Source organism: Cetorhinus maximus, chromosome 26, assembly GCF_964194155.1.
Source record: "Cetorhinus maximus chromosome 26, sCetMax3.hap1.1, whole genome shotgun sequence".
Taxonomy (NCBI): Eukaryota; Metazoa; Chordata; class Chondrichthyes; order Lamniformes; family Cetorhinidae; genus Cetorhinus; species Cetorhinus maximus.
This window is the reverse complement of record NC_135904.1, coordinates 38,998,702-39,012,408: the sequence shown is the minus strand read 5'-3', so window position 1 is coordinate 39,012,408 and position 13,707 is coordinate 38,998,702. Positions and strand designations below refer to the sequence as shown.

At 44.0% G+C, this 13,707-nt stretch overlaps 1 protein-coding gene across 1 annotated transcript in view; it reads right to left on the bottom strand.

Moving 5' to 3' along the window:
- LOC144668165 (mitochondrial adenyl nucleotide antiporter SLC25A24-like) overlaps nucleotides 1-13,707 on the bottom strand; it is a 75,255-nt gene that overhangs the window by 30,051 nt on the left and 31,497 nt on the right. The window contains exon 4 of the mRNA XM_078529917.1: nucleotides 13,021-13,128. Coding sequence (XP_078386043.1) covers nucleotides 13,021-13,128 — 108 coding nt within the window. The remainder of the gene's footprint in view (nucleotides 1-13,020; nucleotides 13,129-13,707) is intronic.

The window sequence follows — 13,707 nt, the reverse complement described above, 5'->3', positions numbered from 1 at the left end:
GGGTGGGTTCTTGAGAAATCCATGGACCCTGTCTGGGTTGCATTTGCTATTTACCCTGTAGTGTGGTGTGTTCTGCACTGTGACAAATCTGTGATTCTGTGAGTGATTCAACCACTGTTTGTCTGTTAATTCACATGTGCCTCATACATACCCTGAATGTTTGAGTATAAGATCGATCATGTAAATTAGAACCATAGAACCATAGAAAAGTTACAGCACAGAAGGAGGCCATTCAGTCCATCTTGTCCATGCCAGCCCAAGGACACCCAGGTGCCCTTTCTAACCCCACCTTCCTGCACCCGGTCCATAGCCCTGCAGCTTACAGCACTTTAGATGCAGATCCAGGTACTTTTTAAAAGAGTTTAGAGTTTCTGCCTCTACCACCAACTTGGGCAGCGAATTCCAGACACCCACTACCCTCTGCGTAAAAAAGTTCTTCCTCATGTCCTCCCTACACCTTCTGCCACTTATCTTGAATCTATGTCCCCTGGCTCTAGAATTCTCCACCAAGGGAAACAATTTTATCCTGTCCACTCTATCTATTCCCCTCATAATTTTGTACACCTCAATCAAGTCACCTCTCAGCCTTCTTTGTTCTAAGGAAAATAACTCCAACCTATCCAATCTCTCCTCGTAGCTACACTTTTCTAACCCTGGCAACATTCTTGTAAACCTCCTCTGCACTCTCTCCAGAGCTATTACGTCCTTCCTGTAATGTGGTGACCAGAACAGCACACAATACTCCAGTTGTGGCCTCACCAGTGTTTTATACAATTCCAACATTATATCCTTACTTATATTCTATACCTCTGCCAATGAAGGAGAGCATTCCATATGCCTTCTTTACAACATTGTCTACTTGAACTGCTGCCTTCAGGGACCTGTGTACTTGTACGCCAAGATCTCTCACTTCATCTACCCCTCTTAGTATATTCCCATTTACTGTGTAATCCCTGTAACTGTTTAACCTCCCTAAATGTATGACCTCACACTTTTCTATGTTAAAATCCATCTGCCACTTTACCACCCACTCCACCAGCCCATCTATATCGTTTTGGAGATTATGGCTATCCTCTACACTATCCACTACTCGGCCAATCTTTGTGTCATCTGCAAATTTCCCAATCGTGCCCCCCAAGTTCACGTCTAAATCGTTAATATATAACACAAACAGCAAGGGTCCCAACACCGAGCCCTGTGGAACACCACTTGAGACAACTTTCCATTCACAAGGGCATCCATCGACCATTACCCTTTGTTTCCTGTTACAAAGCCAACCTTTTATCCAGTTTGCCACATTACCCTCAATCCCATAGGCTTTTACTTTCCTGACCAATCTGCTATGTGGGACCTTGTCAAATGCCTTGCTAAAATCCATGTACACAACATCCACTGCACTACCTTCATCAACCCTTCTTGTCACTTCCTCAAAGAATTCAATCAAATTTGTGAGGCAAGACCTTCCTTTAACAAATCCATGCTGACCATCCCTGACTAGTCCATGCCTTTCCACATGACGGTTAATCCTATCTCTCAGGATTGATTCTACTAATTTGCTCACCATCGATGTCTATAATTGTTTGGCATTTCCTTTGATCCCTTTTTAAACAATGGAACTATGTTCGCATTTCTCCAGTCCTCTGGTACCTCCCCTGTATCTAGTGAAGATTGAAAAATCATCCTCAGAGCATCTGCTATCTCCTCCCTGACTTCCTTCAGCAGCCTGGGAAACAATCCATCTAGCCCTGGTGACTTATCAACTTTCAAGGATTTCAACCCTTCGAGTACTTCCTCTCTCTTTATGACTATGCCTTGTACAGTTAAGTTTTTGTTTGTTCAAAATCCATGGAATCTTTGACTTTATTCCAAAAGCAGGTGCCTGGAATCTCAACCTTTATCTACTTTAAACAAAACGTTATTGGTCCTTAACCAAATCTCCCACACATCCTGGGGTCTGGCCAAGGATTATAACGGAAGGAAAATGGCATCTTGGCCTTTGTTGCAAGGGGATTAGAGTACAAGAATGAAGAAGTCTTGCTGCAGTTGTACAGGGTTTCGGTGAGAATGTATTTGGATTACTGTGAGCAGTTTTGGCCTCCACATTTAAGAAAGGATGCATTGGAGGAGGTGCAGCGAAGGTTCACTAAATTGATCCCTGGGTGAGGGGGTTGTTCATTGGTGAGAGGCTGAGTAAATTGGATCTATATTCTCTGGAGTTTAGAAGAATGAGAAGCAATCTCATTGAAACGTTTACATTTCTGAAGGGGTTTGATAGGGTGGGTGCTGAGAGATTGTTTCCACTGGTCGGGGAATCTAAAACACGGGGGCTCAGCCTCAGGATAAGGAGCCGATCATTTAGGACTGAGATGAGAAGAAAGGGTTGCGAATCCTTGGAAGCCTCTACCCCAGAGGGCTGTGGATGCTCCGTTGTTGAATGCAGTTAAGGCTGGGATAGACAGATTTTTGGTCTCTCAGGGAATTAATTTGGTCAATGGACAGGAAAATGGAATTGAAGTGCAATATCAGTCATGATTGTACAGGATGGTGGAGCAGGCTTGATGGGCTGTGTGGTCTACTATATATCTTCTATATCTTATGTTCTTATGTTCTAGCAGTGGCATGTGTGTGTTGCTGGGTGTGGATGTGATTGGATTTAGTGGTGATGTATTTTATGCTCAATAAGCTTACACCAATCACTAACCAAATTTACACGGTAATGGTCATTGGGTGAGGTGACAGAGGCCTCGGAAAACGTAAAGCAGGGAGGTGGTGTTTTCAGGAGAGGAAGGGAGGCCAAATAGAGCAGAGAAAGAAATATCAACTCCCATTGCCACCTCAGATGCTAGGTCATCTCAATTTACAGGGATCCCCCAACCCCCACCCCCAATCCCCTGGAATCCCCCTCACTTCCTGGCTTTCCCTTAACCACTCAGCATTACACCACATCCCAGGGTCCCACCACCTCACGGGATCCCCACCTCTCAGGATCCCTCCATCCCCGGGATTCCACCAGCCTCCTGGGATCCAGCGCTCAGCAGAAGAACATGAGAAATAGGAGCAGGAATAGGGCATTTGACCTCTGGAGTTAAGACTGATAGGGTGTGGCCTTAAACCCATATTCATGCTGCCCCACATGAGAGGAAACCTCCTCTCAGCATCTACCCTCTTAACCCCCCTCAGAATCTTATATGTTTCAATAAGATCACCACTCAATCTTCTAAACTCCAATGAGAATACTCCAACCTGTTCAACCTTTCCTCATAAGACAACTACTTCGTTCCAGGAATCAGTCAAGATGAATCTTATCTGAGCTGCCTCCAATCTAGATATGTGTCCCTCTTTGAATAAGGTGACCAAACCTTTTTTTCATTCATTCATGGGGTGTGGATATTGCTGGCTGGGCCAGCATTTATTGTCCATCCCTAATTGCCCTTGAGAAGGTGGTGGTGAGCTGCCTTCTTGGACCTCTGTAGTCCATGTGGTGTAGGTACACCTGCAGTGCTGTTAGGGAGGAAGTTATCTAAATTATCTAAATGGTGAGAGGTTCAGAGCTCTGAGATTCAGAGGGATCTGGGTGTCCTAGTACATGAATCAGAAACGGCTAGTATGCAGGTACAGCAAGTAATTAAGAAAGTTAATCGAATGTTATCATTTATTGTGAGGGGAATTGAATACATAAGTAGCAAAGTTATGCTTCAGTTGTACGGGGCACTGGTGAGACCACATCTGGAGTATTGTGTACAATATTGGTCACCTTATTTAAAGAAAGATGTTAATGCATTGCAAACAACTCAGAGAAGAGTAACCAGGCTAATACCTGGAATGGGCATGTCTTATGAGGAAAGGTTGGACCAGTTACGCTTGTATCCACTGGAGTTTAGAAGAGTAAGAGGTGAGTTGATTGAAACCTTTAAGATCCTGAGGTGCCTTGACAGGGTGAACGTGGAGAGGGTGTTTCCTTTTGTGGGAGAATCTAAAATGAGGAGTCACTGTTTAAAAATAAGGGGTCGCTCATTTAAGACAGAGAGGAGGAGAAGTTTTTTCTCTCAGAGGGTTGTGAGTCTTTGGAACACTCTTCCTGAAAAGGCAGTGGAAGCAGAGTCTTTGAATATTTTTAAGGCAGAGCTAGATAGATTCTTGATTAACAAGGGGGAGAAAGGTTATAGGGAGTAGGCAGAAATGTGGGGTTGAGGTTACATTCAGATCTGCCATGATCTTATTGAATGGCGGAGCAGGCTCGAGGGGCCAATTGGCCTACTCCTGCTCCGAATTCGTATGTTCATATGAATTGCAGGATTTTGAACCAGTGACAGTGAAGGAACGGCTATATATTTCCAAGTCAGAATGGTGAATGGCTTTGAGGGGAACTTGCAGGTTGTGGTGTTCCCATGTATCTGTTGTCCTTGTCCTTCTAGATGGTAGTGGTTGTGGGTTTGGAAGGTGCTGTCTAAAGAGCCTTGGTGAGTTTCTGCAGCGCATCTTATTGATGGTTCACACTGCTGCTACTGTGCATCGGTGATCGGAGGGAGTGAATGTTTGTGGATGGCTGCTTTGTCCTGGATGGTGTCAAGCTTCTTGAGTGTTGTGGGAGCCGTACTCATCCAGGTAAGTGGGGAGTATTCCATCACACTCCTTATGGTGGATAGGCTTTGGGGAGTCAGGAGGTGAGTTACTTGCTGTAGGATTCCTAGCCTCTGACCTGCTCTTGTAGCCACAGTGTTTATATGGCTAGTCCAGTTCAGTTTCTGGTCAATGGTAAACCCCAGGATACTGATAGTAGGGGATTCAGCGATGGTAATGCCATTGAATGTCAAGGGGTGATGGTTAGATTCTCTCTTGTTGGAGATGGTCATTGCCTGGAACTTGTGTGGCATGAATGTTACTTGCTGCTTATTGGCACAAGCCTGAATATTGTCCAGGTCTTGCTGAACTTTGATATGGACTGCTTCAGTATCTGAGGAGTCGTGAATGGTGCTGAACATTGTGCAATCATCAGCGAACATCCTCACTTCTGATCTTATGATGGAAGGAAGGTCATTGATGAAGCAGCTGAAGATGGTTGGGCCGAGGACACTACCCTGAGGAACTCCTGCAGTGATGTCCTGGAACTGAGATGATTGACCTCCAACAACCACAACCATCTTCCTTTGTGCTAGGTATGACTCTAACCAGCGGAGACTTTCATCCCCACTGATTCCCATTGACTCCAGTTTTGCTAGGGCTCCTTGATGCCACACTCGGTCAAATGCTGCCTTGATGTCAAGGGCAGTCACTCTCACCTCACCTCGGGAGTTCAGCTCTTTTGTCCATGTTTGAGCCAAGGCTGTAATGAGGTCAGGAGCTGAGTGGCCCTGGCGGAACCCAAACTGGGCATCAATGAGCAGGTTATTGCTAAGCAAGTGCCGCTTGATAGCACTGTTGATGACCCCTTCCATTACTTTACTGATGATCGAGAGTAGACTGATGGGGCGATAATTGGTCAGGTTGGATTTGTCCTGCTTTTTGTGTACAGGACATACCTGGGCAATTTTCCACATAGCTGGTATATGCCAGTGTTGTAGCTGTACTGGAGCAGCTTGGCAAGGGGCACGGCAAGTTCTGGAGCACAAGTCTTCAGTACTATTGCCGGAATATTGTCAGGGCCCACAGCTTTTGCAGTATCCAGTGCCTTCAGCCGTTTCTTGATATCACGTGGAGTGAATCGAATTGGCTGAAGACTGGCATTTCTATTGCTGGGGACCTCCAGAGGAGGCTGAGCTGGATCATCCTCTCGGCACTTCTGGCTGAAGGTTGTAGCAAATGCTTCAGCCTTATCTGTTGCACTGATGTGCTTGGCTCCCCCATCATTGAGGTTGGGGATATTTGTGGAGCCTCCTCCTCCAGTGAGTTGTTTAATTGTCCACCACCATTCATGACTGGATGTGGCAGGACTGCAGAGCTTAGATCTGATCCATTGGTTGTGGAATCGCTTAGCCCTGTCTATTGCATTCTGCTTCTGCTGTTTGGCACGCAAGTAGTCCTGTGTTATAGCTTCACCAAGTTGACACCTCATTTTTAGGTATGCCTGGTGCTGCTCCTGACATGCCCTCCTGCACTCTTCATTGAACCAGGGTTGATCCCCTGGCTTGATGGTAATGGTAGAGTGGGGGACGTGCTGAGTCATGAGGTTACAGGTTGTGGTGGAGTACAATTCTGCTGATGGTCCACAGCACCTCATTGTTGCCCAGTCTTGAGTTGCTAGATCTGTTTGAAATCTATCCCATTTAGAGTGGTGGTTGTGCCACACAACACGATGGAGGGTATCCTCAATGTGAAGGCGGGACTTCATTTCCACAAGGACTGTGCGGTGGTCACTCCTACTGATACTCTCATGGGCAGATGCATCTGCAGCAGGCAAGTTGGTGAGGATGAGGTCGAGTATGTTTTCCCTTGTGTTGGTTCCCTCACCGCCCACCACAGACCCAGTCTAGCAGGCATGTCCTTTAGGACTCGGTCAGCTCGGTCAGTGGTGGTGCTACTGAGCTACTCTTGGTGATGGATACTGAAGTCCCCCACCCAGAGTACATTCTGCACCCTTGCCACCCTCAGTGCTCCTCCAAGTGGTGTTCAACATGGAGGGGCACTGATTCATCAGCTGAGGGAGGGCGGTACGTGGTAATCAGCAGGAGGTTTCCTTGCCCATGTTTGACCTGATGCCATGAGACTTCACGGGGTCCGAAGTCAATGTTGAGGACTCCCAGGGCAACTCCCTTCTCCCTTCTATCCCACTGCTGGTGAGACAGGACATACCCAGGGATGGTGATGTTGGTGCCTGAGACATTGTCTGACTTGATTGTTTTAACATCATCCCTCCCTTTTGTCTCTTGATTTCCAACTATTCTTGGGTTGGTTTTTGTGTCTTCCACTTTAAGGATGGATGGAAATAAATGTTTAAATCCCTGCTATTTCCTTGTTCCCCATTATTATTTCCCTGTTTCACCCTCCAAGGGACCAATGCTCACTTCAGCTAATCTTTTCCCTTTCATATACTTGAGAAGCTTTTGCTGTTTGTTTTGATATCACTTGCTTATTTTCTCTTCTACTCCGATTTCTCTCTATTTATTATATTTTTAGTCGCACTTTGCTGGTTTTTAACATGTTCCCAGTCTTATGCTCTACCACTGATCTTCGCAGCATTGTACATCTTTTCTTTCAATTTGATAACCATCTTTAACTTCCTTAGTTAGCCACCGATGGTACATCCTTCTCATAGAGTCTTCCTCCATGGATTATATCTTTGTTGAAAGTTATGAACTATCTCCTTAAATGTCTGCCACCACATCTCCACCTTTTAACCTATTTTCCCATTCCACTTTCGCCAACTCTGTCTTCATACCCTTGTGATTTCCTTTTGTAAAGTTTAAGACAATAGTTTCAGACATTTTTCACTGTGAACAGAATGTGAAATTCTAAAATATCACGATCATTCTTGTCCAGAGAATCCTTTACTATGAGCTCCTTAATTAATCTTGTCGCATTACTATTGTTCATGGTTCAGGTTAATATTTTAGAGGTAATGTTTAGTTCTGGGGAGTTTATTGTTGTGAAGGTAAGATAATTAAAATGCTGGGCTTTACAAATTGCCAGGAAACCTAAAGAAATGGCAGTCCAAAAGATGACCCATGTTTGTTTAACAGAAGGACAGCAGAAGAGATAGCACCATTAACAGCAGGTGGGTTTACATAGCTGGAGAAATTGTAAAGGAGGGATAATTAACTTAAAGTGCAGTTTGAGGATAGCCAAGAGCAGTCTAGGAAGGCTTTCTGGTTTCCATTTATCCGGGTGTTTGTGGGGGGAGGGTTTATTTGCAGTTTGGACCCCCTGTGGTTTGCAGCTCACTGAGTGAAGTTAGCCAAAAAAAATGAGTTAGATAGACCTGCACTGTAAGCAGAGTAAAACTCTAACTTCATCATTGACCGCATAGAAGGTAGATGAGGCATAATCGCCACTTGAACTTTGTGAGGAACAGAAGCTCGAAGATTGCTTAGTTTGAAGTCAGTGGGAGAATCTACAGTGGGCCTCAGTGTCTTACTGCAAAAGAAAATGATTGGCTGAATTAGCTTAGAAGTGTTGGAAAGGTAACCAGAACAAGGGACTGAGGCCTCCACAGTCAAGAGAGCGTAAATGTAAGTTTTACCACTGAGCATAGCTGGAGCTGATGTAAACTCTCCAGAGGACTGTAGCATATTTATGGGTGGTCCCCATAGAAGTAAATAAGTTTAAGATTGATGTATCTTATGAGAGAATTCTTGGGAGAAGTAGGAAGTAAACCTTAGTGCATAACATATGGGGGAGAATTTTCTCCCTGTCGGGCGAGCCAGTTGGGAGCGGGCGTGGGTGGGCGCAGAGCAGATCGTCGCCCGTGATCAGTTGCACGCCGCCATTTTACGTGGGTGGGTCAATTAAGGCCCTCCCAGCGTGATGTGCACCTGGAAGCGCTCAGCACTACCTGTGCGGGCGGGGGGAGGAGGGAGGGTCGGGGCCTGCGCTCTTTCATGCATGTGTGCGAAAGAGCGTAGAAATCATCCTGAGGCACAGAGCTGCCTCACGGAGATTGAGTTCAGTTTTGAAGTTTGAAAAAAGGAAGGATAAAAATTATTCAGACACGTCCCCTCATGTGACAATGTCATGTGAGCTGGGGCATGTTTATGAATTGTCAAAAAATATTTCATTTATTTACTAAAACCTTCATGAAACCTCATCCCACCCGTGGATGAGGTTTCATGAAAAACACAAAGGCTGCTTGGGCTCTTTGCCTGCCGCTAACCTCAAGGTTGGACAGGCAGTCCCGTCAATTAGTTTAATTGGCTTATTAATGGCCTTAACAGGCCTTTGACAGTTCGTCCACTGTGCAGCCGCCTCCGGCGCTTGCCCGATGAACGGAAGACTGGAATGATGTGCGGTGACATCAGGACGCACACCACGCTTTATGCTTTGGCAGGCGGGTTTGTCCCCGCAAACTGAACAGATAATTCTGCCCATGTTGTTATAAACCATATTGTTAAGTTGATGGCGCTTGGTTTGTTTAAATCTTTTATATACAATAATATCTGTTTTGTTTAAAAAGGTGAAATGTTTTAGCAGCGATCATAATATGATTGAATTTTACATACATTTTGATGTAGAGACAAGTGTGTCCAAGGCTAGTATTTAAAACTTAAATAAGAGCAATTATGAGGGGCATGAAAGCAGAGCTAGCTAAAGTGAACTGGCAAATGAGGTTAAGGGATATGTCAATGGAAGTTCAGTGACAGACATTTAAAGGGATATTTCAGAATACACAGAATAGATACATTCCAATGAGAAAGAAACATTCAATGTCCATGGTTAACTAAACAAGTTAAAGACGGTAACAAACCTAAAGAAAAAGCAAATAATTGCGCTAAGACAGTGGCAGGTCAGGAGAATGGAAAGAATATGAAGAACAGCAAAGAATGGCAAAAAGATTGATAAGGAGGGAAAAATTAGAGTATGAGAGAAAGCTAGCGAGTAATATAAAGACGGATAATAAGATAATAGACATTTAAATAACAGTTAACAAAGTGAGCATTGGTCCGATAGAGAGTGAGTCTGGGGAATTGATAATGGAAATTAGGGAGATGGAGGATGAATTAAACAGGTATTTCGCTTCGGTCTTCACTATAGAGGATACAAGTAACATCCAGGGAATAACTGGAAATCAGGAAATGAAAAGGAGGGAGGAACTCGGGAAAATTACAATCACCAGGGAAGTGGTGTTGAGCAAATTGTTGAGGCTGCGGGTTGACAAATCCCCAGGTCCGGATGGATTCACCATAAGGCCTTAAAAGAAGTGGCTAGTGAGATAGCTGATGCACTGGTTTTAATTTTCCAAAATTCCCTAATTTGGGGAAGGTTCCATTAGATTGGAAAATAGCAAATGTAACTCCTTTATTCAAAAATGGAGGGAGACAGAAAGTAGGAATCTAACATCTGTCATAGGGAAAATGTTAGAAGCAATCAGGCAGGGTCAACATGGTTTTGTATAAGGGGAATCATGTTTAACCAATTTATTAGAGTTCTTTGAAGGAGCTACATGTGCTGTGGGTAGAGGGGAACCGGTGGATGTACTGTACTTAGATTTCCAGAAGGCATTTGATAAAGTGCCACATCAAAGGTTATTGCAGAAAATAAAAGCTCATGGTGTAGGGGGTAACATGTTGGCATGGATAGAAGATTGGTTAGCTAACAGGAAGCAGATAGTTGGCAAAAATGGGTCATTTTCTGGTTGGCAGGAAGTGACGAGTGGTTTGCCACACGGATCAGTGCCGGGTCCTCAACTTTTTATAATTTATATAAAAGACATGGATGAAGGAATGGTGGCTAAATTTTCTGATGACACAAAGATAGGTTGGAAAGTAAATTGTGAAAAGGGCATAAGGAGGCTTCAAAGTGACATAGATAGGTTAAGTGAGTGGGCAAAGATCTGGCAAATGGAGTTTAATGTGGTTAAATGTGAAATTGTTCATTTTGGCAGGAAGAATAAAAAAGAAGCTTATTATCTAAATGGTGAGAGATTGCAGAGCTCTGAGATTCAGAGGGATCGGGGTGTCCTAGTGCATGAATCACAAAAGATTCATATGCAGGTACAGCAAGTAATTAGGAAAGTTAATAGAATGTTATAATTTATTGCGAGGGGAATTGATTACAAAAGTAGGGAGGTTATGCTTCAGTTGTAAAGGCATTGGTGAGACCACATCTGGAGTGTTTTGTACAGTACTGGTCTCCTTATTTAAAGAAAGATGTAAATGCATTGGAAGCAGTTCAGAGAAGGTTTACTGTACCAAGAATGGGAGGGTTGTCTTATGAGGGAAGGTTGGACAGGTGAGGCTTGTATTCACTGGAGTTTAGAAGAGTAAGAGGTGACTTGATTGAAACCTTTAAGATCCTGAGGGACCTTGACAGGATGAATCTGGAGAAGATGTTTCCTCTTGTTGGAGAATCTAGAACTAGGGGTCAATGTTTAAAAATAAAGGGTCACCCATTTAAGACAGAGATGAGGAGAAATGTTTTCTCTCAGAGGTTTGTGAGTCTTTGGAACTCTCTCCCTCAAAAGGCAGTGGAAGCAGAGTCTTTGAATATTTTTAAGGCAGAGCTCAATAGATTCTTGATTAACAAAGGGGTGAAAGGTTATCGGGGGTAGACAGGAATGTGGGGTTGTGGTTACAATCAGATCAGTCATGGTCTGATGGATGGTGGAGCAGGCTCGAGGGGCTGAGTGCCCTACTCCTGCTCCTCATTTGTATGTTCATATGTTGTGGCAGTTCTATTGGTTAAAATGTGGAATTTGGATTTTGTTTTAAATGTTAACAGTCCCTAACCAGGTTGTAACATTACACATTACCAGGTCCAAAATAGCCTAGTCCCTGGTTGGATCCGCAAGCTATTGTTCTAAGAAACTGTCCCAAATACACTCAATGAACTCATCCTCCAGAATGAGTTTTGCCAAATTCCAATTTGATTCCTCCAATCCATGTGAAGATTAAAGTCACCCATGATTATTGTAGTACCTTTGTTGCAAGCCCTGATTATTTTGTGATGTATACCTAATGTGTAGCTATTGTTAGGGGACCGTATAAACAACTCCCGTCAGTGACTTCTTCCCATCACTTCCCAGGATTCCTCCACTTCCCAGAATCCACTCCAGTTCCTAATTTACCCCTCTCTCAGCTCCTAGGAACCCCCTTCACCCGCCCCACCTCTCAGGATACCCCTATCCTTCTCTCACTGGATTGGGCATCTTATAGTGGAATATCTGGCTTTTTCAGTTAGATGATTGTGTGACTTGCACCCCTGTTGTACTTGCTGGCCATAATTTAAATGAAGTGAGCTCCCCTGATCCCACATCCTTTGGTCTGGATATTTTCAGCTCAATTATCTTAAGGAAAGTTGATCATTTGGCCCAATTCCTGGAGGCCTCAACTGGAGGATTGTGCACAATTCTGGGCACCACACTTCAGGAAGAATGTCATGGTGAGGGCACAGAGGAGATTTACCAGGATGAAACCAGGGATGAGGGTATATGGAGAGATTGGAGAAGTTGGCATTGTATGTCTTAGGGCTGAGAAGGTTAAAAGGAGATTTAACAGAGGTTATCAAAATTGTGAGGGGCTTTGAAAGAGAAAATGGGGGAACCTCTTTCCTCTGACAAGTGGGTCACTAACCAGAGGTCATAGAATTAAAATAATTAGCTAAAGAACTGGATTTGAGGGAGAAATTATTTCGCAGAGAGGGTTGTTAAGATCTGGAACACATTACCTGGAAGGATGACAGAATCAGTTTCCAAAGGAACTTTGAAAAAGTAATTAGAAATATCTTTAAAGAGAACTAATTTGTAGGGTTATTGGGGAAAAAGTTGGGGTGTTGGGTGAATTTGGACAGTTCTTTCAAAGAGATGGTGAGAGGTATGATGGGCTGAATGGCCTCATTCCTTGCTGTAACATTCTATGATTCTAATCCATGATTCTGAGGTGTTGCTTCCTGATCAGGTTCTAATCTGTAACTTTGTTGAAGCTTTCCACATATAGACAGGGATAGTGAGCTGTTTCACCTTACCTGGCACACACACTGGGGTTTGTGGATAATGGCCAGGAGCAGGGACTCAAACCAGCTACCCTTCCTTAGCCATTTCCAGTCCCACCATCACACTGTGAGATCAGCTAACACCACCCATGGATCGCAAACGGGATCTTCCTGCTCTGACTGGCAGCATTTGACACAGTGTGGTGTATGTTACCCATGGATGAACCAGTCTGTTACCCTCTCTTCCCATATCTACTAATGGAAACAATTGAATTTGTTGGACCACAAGGTGTTGACAATATGAAAAAACGAAAGTTAGTAATTGCAACCTGATTTCTTCTGACCTGGAGCAGGCAGCCACTAATTAAATCACTTCCCTCAGCAACACTTAGTTTTAGTTTTAGTATTCGGGAGAAAACCAGAAACTCAGTGAGTCCTTACCTCCATTGGATAGACAATAGTCTGAGCAGTAACTCCAGCGAGAGACCCTGCGATGAAACGTTGGTGCAGATCGAGCTTGGAGTGGCTATCATCAAAAAACCTCTTATACTGTTCAAACATACACAGCAAGAGAATACCATCATTATAATCACACTTCTTCAATTCATTCAATAACTTGTCATGGGTTTCTGTTAATTTAATGAGTATTACAGATGTAACTAGTTGGCAGGATCAATCATGAACATAAACCACAGGTCAGCTGCAATCACTAACATTCGGGTTAATCATTGAAACCTACCAGTAAAGATGACCTCCAGTGAAAAAGGGCATCATATAGCCCAGAGAATTATAAAGTACAATGGGGCGGAACTGAGCTAAATGGACGGAACCAGGTTGAATGGTCTGTGCTGAGTTAACAAACCTGACTTGGGAATAGGAGTGCAGACTAAACTGACCTCAGGACCGGAGGCTCAGGTATCCACCAGGATCAGTGTCCAGTGACTGGAAGCACCAGAGAAATTGTCAGCTGTAGGAACTTTGGCCATGGAATCACAGCCCATGGGGGAACAAACAGCTTGTTGAGCCTCATCCACCAGGAGCAATTCCAAAATTGGTCACCAGGGAGGTTATCAGAAGGACTCTGGCAAATGAGCAACTGGAACAGCACAGGAGAAGCACAACAGGAAA